General features: G+C 40.6%; 1 protein-coding gene across 9 annotated transcripts; it reads right to left on the bottom strand.

Annotated features, from left to right (window-relative positions):
* Nucleotides 1-234: 234 nt before the first annotated feature.
* Nucleotides 235-7391, bottom strand: LOC115665285 (G-type lectin S-receptor-like serine/threonine-protein kinase At1g61370). 9 transcript variants are annotated; one of them, XM_056302637.1, is made up of 8 exons: nucleotides 6495-7390; nucleotides 2620-3861; nucleotides 2419-2538; nucleotides 2025-2242; nucleotides 1741-1951; nucleotides 1413-1650; nucleotides 922-1072; nucleotides 235-824 (listed from the first exon to the last, which is right to left on the bottom strand). In XM_056302637.1, exons 1-8 carry the CDS (start codon nucleotides 7297-7299, stop codon nucleotides 522-524), a joined length of 3288 nt encoding a protein of 1095 aa, XP_056158612.1. In that variant the 5' UTR covers nucleotides 7300-7390; the 3' UTR covers nucleotides 235-521. The 9 variants fall into 9 exon arrangements, 8 of the variants coding, with proteins under 8 accessions (XP_056158612.1, XP_056158613.1, XP_056158605.1 ...); XM_056302638.1 differs by having other exon boundaries at nucleotides 2431-2538; XM_056302630.1 differs by having other exon boundaries at nucleotides 1413-1951; nucleotides 6495-7391.
* Nucleotides 7392-16290: the final 8899 nt, after the last annotated feature.

The raw sequence follows: 16290 nt of genomic DNA, 5'->3' as shown, positions 1-16290 counted from the left end.
AATTGTAGTGATAGAAATGTCAATGCAAGATGGTACAGGATCGCTGTCTTTCCATAGGGGTCAAATTCTGTCATTTTGATAGAGAATTCGATCCCTAAATATTTCAAATGCATGAATGATCTTTTAGGCAAAAATTTAACTATCAAAAGCTATCCCTCTTTAAGGCTTCCTCTTCAAAGACAAGTGACACTTAAATTCAATTAAAAGACGGTGCAATGGATGCAACTGGAAATGTTGAGAGGGAAAACACTTTTATATGCAGAAAGGGTAGAAATCCCCATGCAAACAGACGTTCTAAACTTTTGTGTGACCCTCTGACCAAAAAATAAAACTTTTGCGCAACCGCGCACGCCTAAAACTATCCTACCATAGAGCTAGCAGCTCAGATTCCCATAGTCTCTATGTTTACATCATATATCCACATAAAAGTGCAATAAGAAATTGCATATTCGAGCCATTTAATTTGATGAACATTGAATCCTTGGAAAGATGAATTGATAGTGAAAATGCATTTGAGAATTTTATCTTCCTTCGACCGTAGTAATGGTGATGGTATTCTTGGACTGGATGCTTCTTTCTTGCGATTGGACTTCTTGAGTGGGCGAGCTTTCAATTGTAAATGCGGGTTGCTTCGGCTGTGGCAGATTGGACTCCCCATTCAGCATCAGAACCACGGCCAACATGTCTGGTCTATCTGTGGCGCGGTCCTGCGTACAAAGAAGCCCTACCTGAATGCATCTCATTACTTCTGACATCGAAAATGCGTCAGCAATGGCTTCATCCATCAAGTCCAATCCTCTGCCTTCACACCATAAGTGCCAAGCCTGTAACAACTAGTCGATTGTTAGATTATTTCAAGGACTACCTACGGTGGAAACTGAAATGGAGGTATAATACTTCCAAGTTAGATCTTGCACTTACGTAAGCGACGAGATTAAGATGCTGCCCGGGGTAATCTAAACTTGTGCTCTTCTTGCTGCTGATAATCTCCAATAGCAGTACTCCAAAGCTATAAACATCGGATTTCTCAGAAAATGTCCCACCCATGGCATACTCGGGAGACATATAACCGCTGCAGACATAATATCATAAGTGGAGGGTTCCCGAAGTACAGCTTAAACAAAAATCATAGACTAAAGAACAATTGCATGAGAGGTGAGAAAATTGGAGGGTGATAAACTTCCAACTCGACGTGTACTGTATTTCTCTTATCTTTTAGCATTTGCACTACGGCGCTGGTCTATATTTACCTCGGAGCGAACTGACATATTAGAACCGTTGGATGTACATGGTAGAGTTTTCTCGGTAATAGTAAAGCAACAGCAGGAACATGTATGAAGGGAAAGGTGAGTGCTTTATACTGCTAGTATGCTTTCAAGGTGATGCATTGCCTCGTGAGTAAGAAAGCTTACAGTGTCCCCACAATTTTGTGAGTATTTACCAAAACTTGAGTGTCTTCAAACAAACGCGCCAGCCCAAAATCAGAAATCTTGGGATTCATCTTTTCATCCAAGAGAATGTTGCTCACTTTCAAATCTCGATGTATGACCCTGAGGCAAGAATCGCAGTGGAGGTAGAGCAACCCTCTTGCGACCCCCTGGATAACGCGGAAGCGTACGCTCCAGCTAAGCTTTCCCTTCTCTTTTGAATCTAAAAAATGTTGCAAACAGAAGAAATATCTTGTTTTAGTACCGAATTTTGTTGAAAGCAGAAATAAGTTCTTCGAAGAGTGAGACAAACCAAAAAGGAAGGCGTCCAAGCTCTTGTTCGGCAAGTACTCATACACAAGAATCATTTCTTCTCCTTCGGTGCAGCAACCGAAGAGTCTCACCAGATTTCGGTGTTGAAGTTTGGATATTAGAAGGATCTCATTCTTGAACTCCGCTATGCCTTGGCCTGAGCTGCTCAAAAGTCTCTTCGCTGCTATCTCCTTACCATCGTTCAATTTTCCCTGTTTTGAAACGAACAGCACTATCAGATCTTGGATGATCTCTTTATTTCCCTCAGAGAATGTTTTCTTTTACCTTATAAACCGGGCCAAACCCTCCCTGTCCGAGTTTGTTTTTTGCATCGAAGTTGTCTGTCGCGAGGCGTATGCTATCAAAATCATAAACCACCAATTTCGATGCATCATCTTCCTTCATTTGCTCTTTCCATGCAGTTTCCCTTAGCTGTTCTTTTGATCTGATGTCTGCTGCCACTGACCTAAAGAGCCTTGGGATTGTCATTTTCCTAAACTTCCCTGCATTTTACAAATAGAACGAAATCAACTCAAGATAAGCATGACAACATCAGAAGCAGAGCAGTGTTTCTATAGTAGTAACTGCTTAGCTTCTGAAGCCATGGTTTTACCATTAATTCAAGATTCTTATATATCAGTTAGCGCAAAATCACCCTTAAGACAACAACAAACCGTACCTCTTTTATTACCTCTCCACTTCGAAAGAACAGAGACTGAAATACCAGCTCCAAATAAGATGATGCCAGAAATAACACTTAGGCTGATGATAAGTTTTGTCCGCGTAGGTACACCTGAACCTGGAAAAATATATTATAAGAACCATAGGCAGTGCAAAACTAAAGGCATATTAATTCAACCTTTTCAACCTGTAGTCACACCTGCACCGGCACCCGCACCCGCAGCCGCACCCGCAAATCGAATAAATAGATCTTCGCCATTCATGGAGAATTGCTGAGTATCTAGGAGGGCTTTACTCCAAGCCATACATCCTATTGTATTCACATAAGAAAAGGCCAAGCACGAGCAATTTTCTAGGCACCTACTTTGGCATCCTTCTATATCATCTATCAATAAAAAATCAGCAGAATCAGGCAATTTCATTTGTTCCATTTTCCTGAACATATCTTTTTCGACAGTCATTGAAGTAGCTCTACTTGCGGATTCTTGACAATTAAATTCCATTTCCCTAAGACACCCTCTGGTCCAGTTTCCTCTGTTCCATTCTTCATCTGATGTTGGTATAAAACCTTTTAAACATCTGCAAATAGGTGAACTAAACGGGTTGCAAACTCCAAAGGGCCCACATATTCCATAAATTTCACAAGGGTTAATTGGTGCCGGTGCCTCCCAGTATGGTGACCATCCATTGGCCCAATGAACCGCCTTTAAAGATCCATCAAATGAGATGAAATTATATCCAAAGATGGAGTTGTTTAAATTATCGAGGGAATAATATGATGTTCCCTGGTCATTATCTTGCTGGAGATGATAGCCGCCCCCTCCCATGGTCGGTATTCCGATGAACTTGGTTTTATCCCACTGTCCGCCTCTCCAGTAAGGACTTGATCCATTCCAAGTGAAAAGCTGAGGTGGTGTCTCCGGTGTCAATCCTACAACAAAGCGTCCAAACGAGGGATCATCTTCGCCTTTCCAGGAAATCAAGTTTCGTTTCTTTCCTGTTTTCACGTTTACTCCGATCTTCATGTATGGCAGGAGAGTGTCGGTTGGCTCATCAAAGCTTTCCCACATTATAATCGCATTCCTGTCTTGAAGAACAAGGTTTCCAAAGTCTGAAAGCACTGCTACAGAATAATTCGACTTTGCCATGACATTAGTAGACCACACAGTGTTTTGTTGCCCATCAAGAAGCTTCAGATTTCCATCTTCGCCAATTATTAAACTCCCAGATTGATCTGTGTGTCCAATTGGCTTGTCCCTGTTGGCTACCCAGACAACTTTAGAGGGTGCCATGCTCTTGTACCATATTCCTACGTACTGATTTGCTGATCCATTAGGCGTGAAGAACCCGAGCTCAAAGATTTGACTACTAGAGACAAGGGTTTGGTTCTGAACCAGTGGACTTGATGCAGTTATGCTGTAAATTGTGCCGCTTTGAAGTGCTTGAAGCAGGGAGAAGACGAGAAAAGAACACAAGTGCAGAGTCATTGGACTAATGTGGAACAGATTCAACAAGTATTTGTGACAAAATGCCTTGCGAAACTTCACCTCTTATAAGTAGATCAAAATAGATAAACACGGCATCATGAAAATGACATGAACAGTGCCATAACTTTTGTTTCATGCTCACTCTAGTGTTGTAAATTTTAATTCGATCACTTGAGTGCCATTACTTTAAAAGACGTCAAGTTTATTTGAGTATTGCTAGAACATCCGACTTGACTTTAAATTAATATAAAACCATATGACGTGGTGCACTAGGGAAATGATTTCATCTAAGCGTTTAGCCATTTCCTTGACTTAAATCGACGAATTAAGGCTAAATCCAACTCAAACCCTAATCCCAAATTAGGTCCAATGGTGGCGAGTCTTTATCCTGTGGGTGCCGCAAAAGGATGCCATGCAGCGAAGGCGCTGGATGTGGCGCTGCTGCTGATTCTCAAGGGTCGCCACAATGGCAATCCTTCCAATTTGTGGTAATGTAGCTTTCTTCCCATGGGCATTGGACTGGAATTTTGAATGTGATATCGGAGATTTTCCCTTTGAGGCCAGTAGCACTCAGGGCCGTGGGTAATAGGGTGTGCAGCAGGCTCGTGGCGATGTCCTTCTTCTTGTTTTCCGAGCAACCACATTGGACATCAATTTGGGGCAAGGAAAGGCTAAACCACGTTTCTACAAGCTTTTAATGATATCATTTTTCCAATGACCCACAATGAACGATTTATATTAATTAATTCCACGTCGAATTTTTTGGTAAAAGAAATCATTGGAGTCATTCAAGTGAACATTTTCTATAGACATATGATAATCAAGTGATTGATTAAAACGTTATTGCACCAAAGTGAGCGGTGTATGAAAGTAATGGCATTTGTAATGTACTTTTCTCCACAGGATTACTACAAAGCAGGGCCTGTGAACCAACCTTATTGTGTGTCGATTCTCTTTGAGTTTGCTTCAAATAGGTTCATTTTATAGAATAAAGTAGTTTCCAGTTGGGCATCACAGAATGCCGACATTCCATTGGGATATAGATTTTTAATGATCAGTAGTGTTTCGTTTGGCAATAGTAAAATGGTTTCGCAGGTAATATCTGGATCCTCCTAACCAATAGAAGCATTTGCGGATTTTTTTCCCTTTTTTCCTTATAGAAAATGTGGATATCAAGACACTAAGGAGTTAGGAAATTGTAGTCATCTGCTGAAATTCAATGTGTCCACTCTTACTGTTGTATACAAGAATAGCGTGATGACTGGCTATATGGCCCTTAATAATCGTCCTGAGCTGGCAAAGCTAAAACCCCATGATATTATGTTGTAAATATATATAGACAAGTTTGTGATATTGTAGATTTGGCTATATAAAGTTTCTAAGGACTTACAGAAAGGAAAACAATCATCTGTATCATTCAAGTTTTTTATTCTCCTTGAATTGGTTCTTCCATATTCAAAATGCTTAGATTTGGGATGAGGTTGATACTTCACAAATTTTGATGATTGTGTTTGGCTCAAAGTAAGGTTATTGCGGAATTATATTTTCATTTTAGTTACTTTGACACCTACCCTTCTTTCTTTCTTTCTATCGTTTAACTTGAAACGACTTGTTGATTGTCGTAGGCTCATCTCAACAAGAGGCATCATCTAAAATAGGAAAAATGATATTATACGTGCCATAACTTTTTAATTGATAATTTTCCTTATCATAATATTTTAAAAGATGTTCGTTTAAGTTACTACGGTAATTTCTCTTGTCTTAAAATCTGATGTGACATTAATTTAATATAAAATCATCTAACGGGACTCGCTGGGTAAGTACTATCATCAAAAGCGTGTAGAAAGGACACCGTTTGACCTTTCATTGCACCAAATTGACAAGCAACTGATTGCTCAAGAAATTGAGATGAAAGACATCGCCACAAGCCCATCGCACACCGTATTCCGCACGACCCTGAGTGCTGCTACTTGAGATCGCAGCCTCAAAGAGAAAATCTCCAATGTGAATACACATAATACCAGTATATCCTACAAAGAGAAAGCTATGTTACCACAAATCAAAAGAATTTCCATTGTGGCGAGCCTTGAGGACCAGCAGCGACGCCTTCACCCCAAGGATGTCCTTTGGCGGCACTTGTAGGACAAAGACTGGCCGCTGTTGGACCTAATTTTGGGATAGGATTAGGGTTTGAGTTGGTCTTAGCCCCAATTCATCAATTTTGGGGTAAGAAAGGGCTAAATGACTCGTTTTTGCACGCTTTTGATAACATCATTTCCCTGGCGAACCATATCGGACAATGTTATATCAACTTATTGACATGTCATAAGATTTTCTGGCCAATAAAATCGTTGACATTACTCAACTGAATGTTCTTTCAAAGTTATCATACTTAAGTGATGAGTTAAACATATACGGTACCCTGTACAAGAATCATAGCACTTATGATGTTTTCTTCCTATATTTTTTTTAAAAGAAGTTCACTCCACTTTTTTAAACTATAAATTAAGATAAGTAGTTCACCGAAAAAAAAATTGGACAGATCTTTCTGTTATAGCGGAAGACAAACAATAAAACAAACACGTACCTTTACGTCTGGTCACGGGAGCAGGAGGAGATGGAAGGTAGTTCGGCGGAGGCAACAGGGCCGCCATGGCGGAGGCATTATAAAATTGGTACAGCTCGAACCTCATGCTGCAGCTCGGAGTGAACAACCTCCCACCTTGCTTCCCCTGAGGGAGGCCCGCGATTGCCGCCCGGAGGCACGTGTTGCACTCCGACACCACCAAGTCCGGCGTGCACTGTGCGAGCGTGTACAGCTTCTGCAAGCTCGTAAAGTTTGCCTCTGCAACCGCGACTTTCTTCCCCGACTTTTGGACCGAAGCCCTCGCGGTGATGGTTTCCATGGTCTCTCCCAGGACTTGCATGAACCGGGTTGGATAGGTGATGTTCCCAGTGTGGTACATCGTGAGAGAAGGCACTTGTTCCATGACCGAGTAGACGGACTCATCGGAGTACCTCAACATACACTCGTCATACCAGATCACGGAGACTCGCCGGTTGGGGCATCTCTGGAGGATATCCTGTTTTCCAGTGGCCACACAGTTGCTGCACGTGGCTGCGTCGACATCGCCACGGCAGAGGAAGATCCCGTAGACCTGGTCGGGAGGGTTTTGGCCGGCAATGGCATTGGCGAAGCCGTCAGCGTTGTCGGTGGCGGCAGAGGAGAGGGAAGAGAGGAGGGCGTTGAGGTTGGATTGGTAGGTGGAGTTGGGAGTGAAGAGGGTGGTGTTGGGGCAGTAATGCCGCAGAAACGTGGGTGCTGATTCAGTACCAAGAAAATTTATGAAGAAGAAGAGGAGAGAGAGGGAGATGGTGAAGCAGGAACTCATCTTTTTGTTGATGAATCCCTTTGGTCTTGCTGCACGGGCACTGAATCATAGGAAGAAGAAGAAGAGCCATGGTCTCCTCTCCTATATATTTTTGTCGTGGAAACTATTCGAAAAATTTATTACTTGTATTTAATGGAATCTAACCCAGACCGCCAAATCTGGTAAATAATTGCAAAAGAAAAAATTTTGTGATAGCGAAAGCGACCTAAAATATGGCGTTAGGCTATTATATCCTTAATAATTATACCCGTTGGATTGCCAATATTTGTCTTTGTCAGATGTTCAATTGGTGGTAATCCAACGGCTACAATTGCAAGCAAGGTCCTGCTCAGTGGAATCACGGTAGTAATCTAATGAATTGGAAATTGACAGATAACAAATTCTGTTCATCAGAGTGCATTGCTAATAATATCGTAGAGAAATATTGGAATATAGATTTATTCTATTAAAGTGATAACTCTATAAAAATACAGTTATTTTATCTACTCTAGGCAATAAATAATGCAATATTTGTTAGAATATATTTGGATTTCCTTTTATTTACTTAATTTTTCCTTGTTTATGCAGAATATTGAGATATGGAGAAAATAAGGAAAATATGGCAAAAAAGAAGGAAAGGAATATGCGACCCAGAAAAGAGTTAGAAGGTGGATATCACATTGGGAATTCTGCGATTTATTCCCTAATTTTATGCGAAAAAAAAGCAATTGCCTTGTGAGAGAAGTCTTGGATGTTATCATATAAATAGGGTAACTTGTGGGAACATAGAGTTTTTTTTTATCAGAAGAGATCTTTACAAGTCAAGACAAACCGACGTGAGATTTTCCTTAAAGTTAAGGAACCTAAAGTCCACTAAATAACGTTAAATCGAAAGGAGTTGGGGTCAGTTGGGCCATCAATATCCAGGTGTAAAGACGAGTAAGATGGACGGTGAGGATGGAAAGTAGCATTTGCCCTAGTACGACGTTGATTAACCAAAGTCAATTGCGGAAGTTGCACGCTTCCTTAACTCCAGCGCGGGGAGGCTGGAAGGAGAAAAGTCAACATATATATCCCGGGATGTCGTTGCAGAGAGAGACAGAGATGGGGATGGAAGTAATTTTGGTGATGCTTATAGCTTTGAATTTTCCATCAAATTATTGCAAACAGAGGAATACTTCTGATAGATTCAATTTGAATCATACGATTTTATGCAACACGGCCTAACGAAGGACCAGACCGTCCGAAAACGTTTCACTCAAGTTACATCTTTTTTTATTGGAAAAGAAAATGAAATTGATTTTTTTTCTAGGTTCGTTGTGACACTCTCTAATCTAATTCACTCTAGATATTACTCACTTTAACACTACAAAAAAAACATGATTTTTGCGACGGGAAATTTTTCGTCGCTAATTTGCGACAAACTTTGCGACGGATTTAGAAATCCGTCGCAAATTTGCGACGGCATTTGTGACGGAAAATAATCCGTCGCAAATTTGCGACGAATTTTGCGACGGAAAACCAAAATTGCGACGGAAAATTAATCTGTCGCAAATTTCATCTCAAATTTGCGACGGAATTATTTTTCCGTCGCAAATTTGCGATGAATTTTGCGACGGATTCATTTTCCGTCGCAATTTTGTTCAACGAAAAGTACCCTTGTGCGACGAAAGTAGCGACGAATATTTTATCCGTCGCAATTTGCGATGGATTTTGCGACGAAAATGGATTCGTCGCTAATTTGTGACGGAAAATTAATTTCGTCATATGTACCCCACCCGTCAATTTTTCTCTCTCAGTAGTGATTCCTCACGTCGCCCACTTTTCTCCTGCCTTCTCCCTCTTTCGTTTCTCTCAATAATTCATGCGCGCAGAAATCAATCTCGGTAAAACTTTTCCACCGGTAAGTATCGTAGCTAATTTCGTGACTAAACATGCGACTAATACGGTCCTGTCCTTTGTATTCATCACTAGATGCGAACAACTTTTTTTATTGACTTTTTTTTTCTTTTTTTGCTGTAAATTGGTGGCCAGAGGCCAGACCGGCCACCGGCCACCGACGAGACCTCACCGGCCATGGGGGGAGGCCGAGCGGCCTCCCCCCATGGCGGTCGACCTCGCCGTCGCCCGAGATCTAGGCGACGGCGAGGTCGACCGGCGGCCATGGCCGTGTTGCTCGGCCTCCTCCGAGATACTGGGCGAGGCCGAGCGGCCTCGCCGGGGCCGCCTCGGTCGACCTCGCCGTCGCCCTGAAGGCGAGGGTCGACCGGGCGGCCATGGCCAGGCCGCTCGGCCTCGTCGGCGACCAGAGAAAAATATAAGAAATTTTTTTTAAATCAAAAAATAAAAAATAAAAAATTATTTAAAAATGAATGTTAAGTGATTTTGCTTTTATTTAGGTACGTGTCCAATTGAAAGTCTCGCAATCTAAGTGAACGTTGCAATTCTCTTCAAATTGACAACTTTCTGCTACCAAGATTTCAGTTAAATATCTGGGTAAGTCTTCTTTACATGGTAATTTTTTCAATTTTTAAAATTTCAAAGTAATTGTTGCTTGAAAAACAAAATTTTAATTTTCATAATTTTATGGTTTTAATTAACAATAGTAGATATGATATTTTAAATATTTTACGAGATTTTTTTATTTTCATACAGACACAATGCAAAGAGACAGGGCTTGGATGTATAATAAGAACTTACCTGGATGTCGAGGATTGACCGATGAGTTTCGTACTAGGTTGGAACTATTTTTAGACTTTGCTAGTAGTAAATATGAGTTCATGGATGGAAATAAGTTAAGATGTCCGTGTAGAAAGTGCAGTAATGGTAAATTTCATGTGTGTGATATAGTTAGAGAACATCTTTGTAGATTTGTGTTTACTCCGAATTATTATAATTGGACTTGCCATGGTGAACAATTTATATTTGATGAAGGATATCGAAGAAGTGACCAATTTTTAGTTAGGGAAGAATGTAGCTATTATGACCAATTGAACCCATACGAGAGGATGGTGATTGATGCAGCTGGTCAGAATTTTGTTTCAGATTCGAACCATGCAAGTACTAATTTTACTCCTATACCTGAACAAGTGGGTACTAGTCATGCATCACAATTGAAAGAGATAGGAGTAATGGATTTTGATGAGAATGTGTGTAATAGAGCTTTTTCATCTAATCATTTCTGGGAAGTGTTGAAAGCAGCAGATGAACTTTTATGGCCATGTTGTGACAACCACGCTAAGTTATCAGTGACAGCAAGACTGTTAAATATCAAGGCAGAGCATAATGTGTCGCAAGATTGCTTCAACTCTTTTGTTGAAGTAATGCGGGAAACAATGCCTCGTGATAACAGCATGCCAAGTGATTTTTACGATATGAAAAAGCTAGTGGATAACTTAGGTCTTCCGGTTGTAAGGATTGATGTATGTAGTAGGGGTTGTATGTTATATTGGAGAGATGATGAAAATACAAAATCTTGCAAATTCTGTAGCCAACCTAGGTACAAGATTAACAGAAGGCAGGGTCGTAATAAGAAGCATAGACCATGCAAGCAAATGTTTTATCTGCCCTTAATCCCCAGATTACAAAAGCTTTATGCGTCTCAAGCCACTGCTGAACACATGACTTGGCATGCAAATCATGAAACAGAAGAGGATCTAATGTGTAATCCTTCAAATGCAGAGGCATGGAAACATTTTGATAGAATGTACCCTGAGTTTGCGATAGAGCCTCGAAACATCAGGTTAGGTCTCTGTGCTGATGGATTGCCCCATTTGGGAAATCAGGAAAAAGTTATTCATGTTGGCCAGTTATCTTAATGCCGTACAATCTTCCACCTGGTATGTGCATGAAGACACCTTATATGTTTTTGACATTGATCGTGACTGGCCAGCAAAATCCGAAAAAGTTAATAGATGTTTATATGCAACCATTGATTGAAGAGTTACAACGGCTATGGGAGGAAGGTGTCCTTACATATATATGCAACCATTGATTGAACAGTTACAACGGCTATGGGAGGAAGGTGTCCTTACATATGATGTTTTTACTTATCAAACATTTGTAATGAAGGCTGCTCTTTTTTGGACGATAAATGACTTTCCAGCTTACGGAATGTTATCTGGATGGAGTACAGCTGGGATCTTAGGATGTCCGATATGTTTGGAGAGATCAAAGTCATTTAGATTAAAACATGGAAAGAAGCCCAGCTATTTTGACTGTCACAGACAATTTTTACCAATAAATCATACATTCAGAAGGAATAAAAAAGAGTTCATCAAGAATAGGACTGAAAGAACACGTCCACCATTGAGGTTGACCGGCGATCAAATTTGGGAGCGGGTGCAGGACTTTCCAACTGTTGTTCAAAACCCTCACGGTACGACTTTTGCGTACGGAAGTACACATAAGTGGACAAAACGCAGTATATTTTGGGATCTACCATATTGGAAGGCCCATCTTATTCATCATAATCTTGACATCATGCGCATAGAAAAGAATATTTTCGACAATGTCATAAATACTGTGATGGATGTCACCGAAAAAACAAAAGACAATTTGAACGCAAGAAAAGATATGAGAGATATTTGTGATCAGCCAACACTAGATGTGGATGCAAGCAGCAGGGGACCAAAACCAAAAGCAGTTTATACATTGGATAGGGAGCAGAGGCGAGTTGTTTGTCAATGGTTGAAATCTGTGCGGTTTCCTGATGGATATGCTTCAAACCTCGGGAGATGTGTTGATTTGAATTAATGCAAGTTGACAGGTTTGAAGAGTCATGATTGTCACATATTGATGGAAAGACTAATTCCAATAGCTTTCAAGGAAGTTCTACCGAACTTTGTATGGGGCGCCATTACAGAGTTAAGTAATTTCCTGCATGATATTTGCTCGACAGTGTTAAAGGCATCACACATGGAGAAACTGGAGAGAGATATTCCAATTATTCTTTGCAACTTAGAAATGATATTTCCTCCATTGTTTTTTGATTCGATGGAGCATCTCTTAGTTCATTTGCCTTATGAGGCCAAAGTTGCAGGTCCCGTCCAATTTCGATGGATGTATCCATTTGAGAGGTAATTTTTTTTTTTAAATAAAGTTAAAATTACTTTATTATATATTATGTTCCGATAAGTTTCTTTCTATTGCAACTAGATTCTTATATCATTTGAAGAAAAAAGTGAAGAATAAGACATGTGTTGAAGCTTCAATTTGTAATGCATATATTGTTGAAGAAGTGACAACATTTGCGTCATACTATTTTGAGCCGCACGTGCAGTGCAAGAGGCGGAGAGCAGGCAGAAATGATGAGGGCCCCAGTGATCTCAATTGCAAAGCATTCTCTATTTTCAATTATATGGATTGACCAAGCGGCGCTTGTCAGTTTCGTTACTTAACAGGCGAAGAATTGCATGCAGCCCATACATATGTTTTACTAAACTGCCTAGAAGTCGAGCCATACTTCGTGTAAGTGTAAATTTGCAAATATATGTATTGTGTGTCAAATATTTGCTAATATATAAATGGTATTTATTACTAAGATTTTCCAAACTTCAATGTGTGGACTACCACCAAATGAGTTTGACCGTTTATGCGATGAACAATTTGCAGCATGGTTCAAAACATATGTAAGTTGCCTATGGCCCAAAATCAAGTTATTTAAATTTTATACATCATTTATTAAAATATATTTTATTGACCTTGCGTGTGTAACCTTAGGTTCACAGTAATCATAATGAACTTGGAGAGCAATGATTGCTATATCATTTGTCATGGGGTCCACAGTTAAAAGTACGAAATTGGCCAGCATATTTCATAAATGGATATAATTTTCACACTCAAGAATATGGAATGGGAAAAGCCATAATGAATAGTGGTGTGTGTGTTCGGTCATCCAATGGTGGCAGTTCAAAAGATGATTTTTATGGTTTGTTGGATGAAATCATAGAGATAGAGTACCCTGGACCTTTAATGATACGGGTTGTGTTATTTAAGTGCAAGTGGTTCGATCCCGTCAAAGGAATGAAGGTGCATACAAAGTTTAATTTGGTTGAAACAAATCACAAGAAAAGGTATATGAAATATGAACTATTTGTCTTGGCACAACAAGCAATTCAAGTATGTTATGCATCATATCCTAGTTTGAAACGTGACAAAGCTGATTGGTGGGCTGTATGTAAAATCAAAGCACGGAGAAAAATCGAGGAACACTCGAAGGATAGAGCCTATCAACAAGAGGAAGTTTGTAACACGGTTGAAACTGAGGAATATAACATTCCAACTTTACGAGATCCATTGGGAGCAATGATAGATGTGGATCCATCTGAAATTTGCGAATTAAATGTATAAGATGGTTCAGAATCTGATTTTGAGACAGATGATGAAGACGAAGACGAGGACGAAGACGAAAATGAAGATTAATTTTTTTTTGACAAAACACTTTTAGTGAAATTATTATTGCGACAAGTGTTATTTTGGTTGTCATAATTATTATTATTGTTCTTGTTATTATTGTTATTGTTATTATCATTATTATTGTTGTTGTCGATTATTCTTATTAATTTAATTGATTGTCGGAAAATTTGTCGCTAAATAACAACAAGTCAAATATTATTCGTGCGATGACATTTGCGATATTCTATTTTCCATTGGATTTGGATCGTTGCTAATTTCGTCGCTCATTTTACGACAACAACTTATTCGTGGGTACTGTTCATCAAAGAATTATCGACGGAAGTGAAATTCACGGCAATTTTCCGAATCTGTCGCAAATTTGCAGCGGATTCGAAAATGTCATTTATTTTTGGAATCCGAAATAAATCCGTCGAAAATTTGCGACGGAAAAATATTGTCTGTCGCAAAATTTCGGAAGGGAAAAAAATACGTCGCAAATTTGCGACGGACCAAAAAAAGTGCGTCGCAAATTTGCGACGGACAAAAAAAGTCCATCGCAAATTTGCGACGGACCAAAAAAATGTCCGTCGCAAATTTACAACTGAAAAAAAAGTCCGTCGCAAATTTGCCACGAACAAAAAAAATGTCCGTCACAGATTTACGACGGACCAAAAAAAGTCCTTCGCAGATTTGCGACGGACCAAAAAAAGTCCGTCGCAAATTTGGGACGGAAAAAAATCCCCTCCCAAATTTGCGACGGACAAAAAAAGTTCGTCACAAATTTGCAACGGACAAAATTCTCTCCCAAATTTACGACAGAAAAAAAAGTCCGTCGCAAATTTGGGACGGGAAAAAATTCCCTCACAAATTTGCGACGGACAAAAAAAGACCGTCGCAAATTTGGGACGGAGAAAAAATTCCCTCCCAAATTTGCAACGGACAAAAAAGTCCTTCGCAAATTTGGGACGAGAAAAAAATTCCCTCCCAAATTTGCGACGAATAAAAAAAGTCCGTCGCAAATTTGCGAAGGATCAACATTCCGTCGCAAATTTGCGACGGACCAAAAAAATGTCCGACGCAAATTTGCGACGAACAAAAAATATCCGTCGCAAATTTGGGACGGGAAAAAAATTCCCTCCTAAATTTGCGATGGACAAAAAAATGTCCGTCGCAAATTTGCGACGGACAAAAAAAGTCCGTCTCTCTCTCTCTCCCCCCTGCACGCGCACGTGCCCCTGTCAGCTTTTCTTCTTTTCTGACTTTTTCTTTCTCCTCTTCTTCTTCTTCTTCTTCCTCCCGTTATCTTCGCCGAGTGCCTTGGACCTCCATCGCCGTCGTCGCCTGCCCGCCCAACAGCTCGCAGCCGCTGTCGCCGTCGTCGCCTACCCACGCGTGGGGTCGCCGTTCGCCTGGCGGAGCTTGCCGCCGCCCGGCTCGCCACGCGCCGCCCGCTCGCCTCGCAGCGGCTGGGCCGTCGCCGCCACCTCACCGAGCTCGGCTGCGCCGCCGCCCTCGCCGAGCTCACCGTCGCCGCCCAGCCGCCGCCCAACCATCGCCGCCTCGCCAGCCGCCCACTGCCGCCGCCCGCCTCGCCCAAGCACTTGCCGTCGCCATCGTCGCCTAACCGCCACGATGCCGTCGCCGCCGTCGTTGAACGCCATCGCCGCCGCCCAACCGCGCCCAACCGCCGCCCGCCCGCCTCCCAACCGCGCCCGACGCCGTCGCCCTAACCGCCGCCCGACGCCGTCGCCGCCCAGCTCCACCGTCTGTTCGCCCGGCCGTGGCCGAGCGCCTGGCCGACTAGCCACCACTTGGGCCCACGCCCGCGCCGAGCCCGCCACTGGCCGACCGGCCAAAATATAATTATTGTTTGGTTTTTCTTGGCCTTGAACCAAGTAAGCAACTTCCTAAACCCTACCTACTATAATGAGTATTAATCGGACTTGTTTAGGGATTGTTTAGTGTCTAATTGGTTGGCTAAGTTAGGGGTCGATTTCAGGATTGCATGTGGCTTTGATCGATGTTCGACTGGTTAATTTGTCCATTATATCGCCGATTAAGCGTTCAATGATGATCGGGTGGTTGATTAAGTGTTTATTCAGAAAATGCATTAAAATTGAACACTTCTAGAAAAATTTAGAAAAATTTCGTGAAAATAAAAAAAAGTCATATTTTGAGAAAATATTAAATTTGGTGAATTTTTTTTTTAAAATTTAAAAAAACCAAAATTTCAAAATATCACAAAATGGAAAAAAATAACAGTGGGCACCCACTTTGAGTGAAATTTAAATTTTTTTAGGTGCCCAAAAAAAGAATAATAATAAAAAATTTAAAATTTTCAAAATTTTATAAAATGGCTTAAAATACCTGTGGCCACCCATTTTGAGAGAAATTGTAATTTTTTTAGGTCCACAAAAAATGTAAAAATAATAATAAAATAAAAAATTTCAAAACTTCACAGAATGGCTTATAATACATGTGGCCATCCACTTTGAGTGAAAAATAAATTTTTTTAGGTAGCCAAAAAAAATTAAATATTTAAAAAATTTCAAAACTTCACAGAATGGCTTATAATACATGTGGCCACCCACTTTTAGTAAAATTTAATTTTTTTAC

The sequence above is a fragment of the Syzygium oleosum genome, unplaced genomic scaffold (genome assembly GCF_021117445.2).
Source record: "Syzygium oleosum isolate NSW1041296 unplaced genomic scaffold, Sole_v2.1 Sole_v2.24, whole genome shotgun sequence".
In the NCBI taxonomy this organism is placed as follows: Eukaryota; Viridiplantae; Streptophyta; class Magnoliopsida; order Myrtales; family Myrtaceae; genus Syzygium; species Syzygium oleosum.
This window is presented reverse-complemented; position numbering and strand designations above follow the sequence as displayed.

Excerpts from the sequence above, each read along its gene's own strand:
- LOC115665285 (XM_056302630.1), bottom strand. The coding sequence starts at position 7,299 with ATGAGTTCCTGCTTCACCATCTCCCTCTCTCTCCTCTTCTTCTTCATA. Across the intron at positions 2,539-2,619 it reads GGGTGCGGGTGCCGGTGCAG|GTTCAGGTGTACCTACGCGG; the intron begins GTGTGACTACAG and ends ATATTTTTCCAG. Across the intron at positions 2,243-2,418 it reads GTGGAGAGGTAATAAAAGAG|GGAAGTTTAGGAAAATGACA; the intron begins GTACGGTTTGTT and ends TGTAAAATGCAG.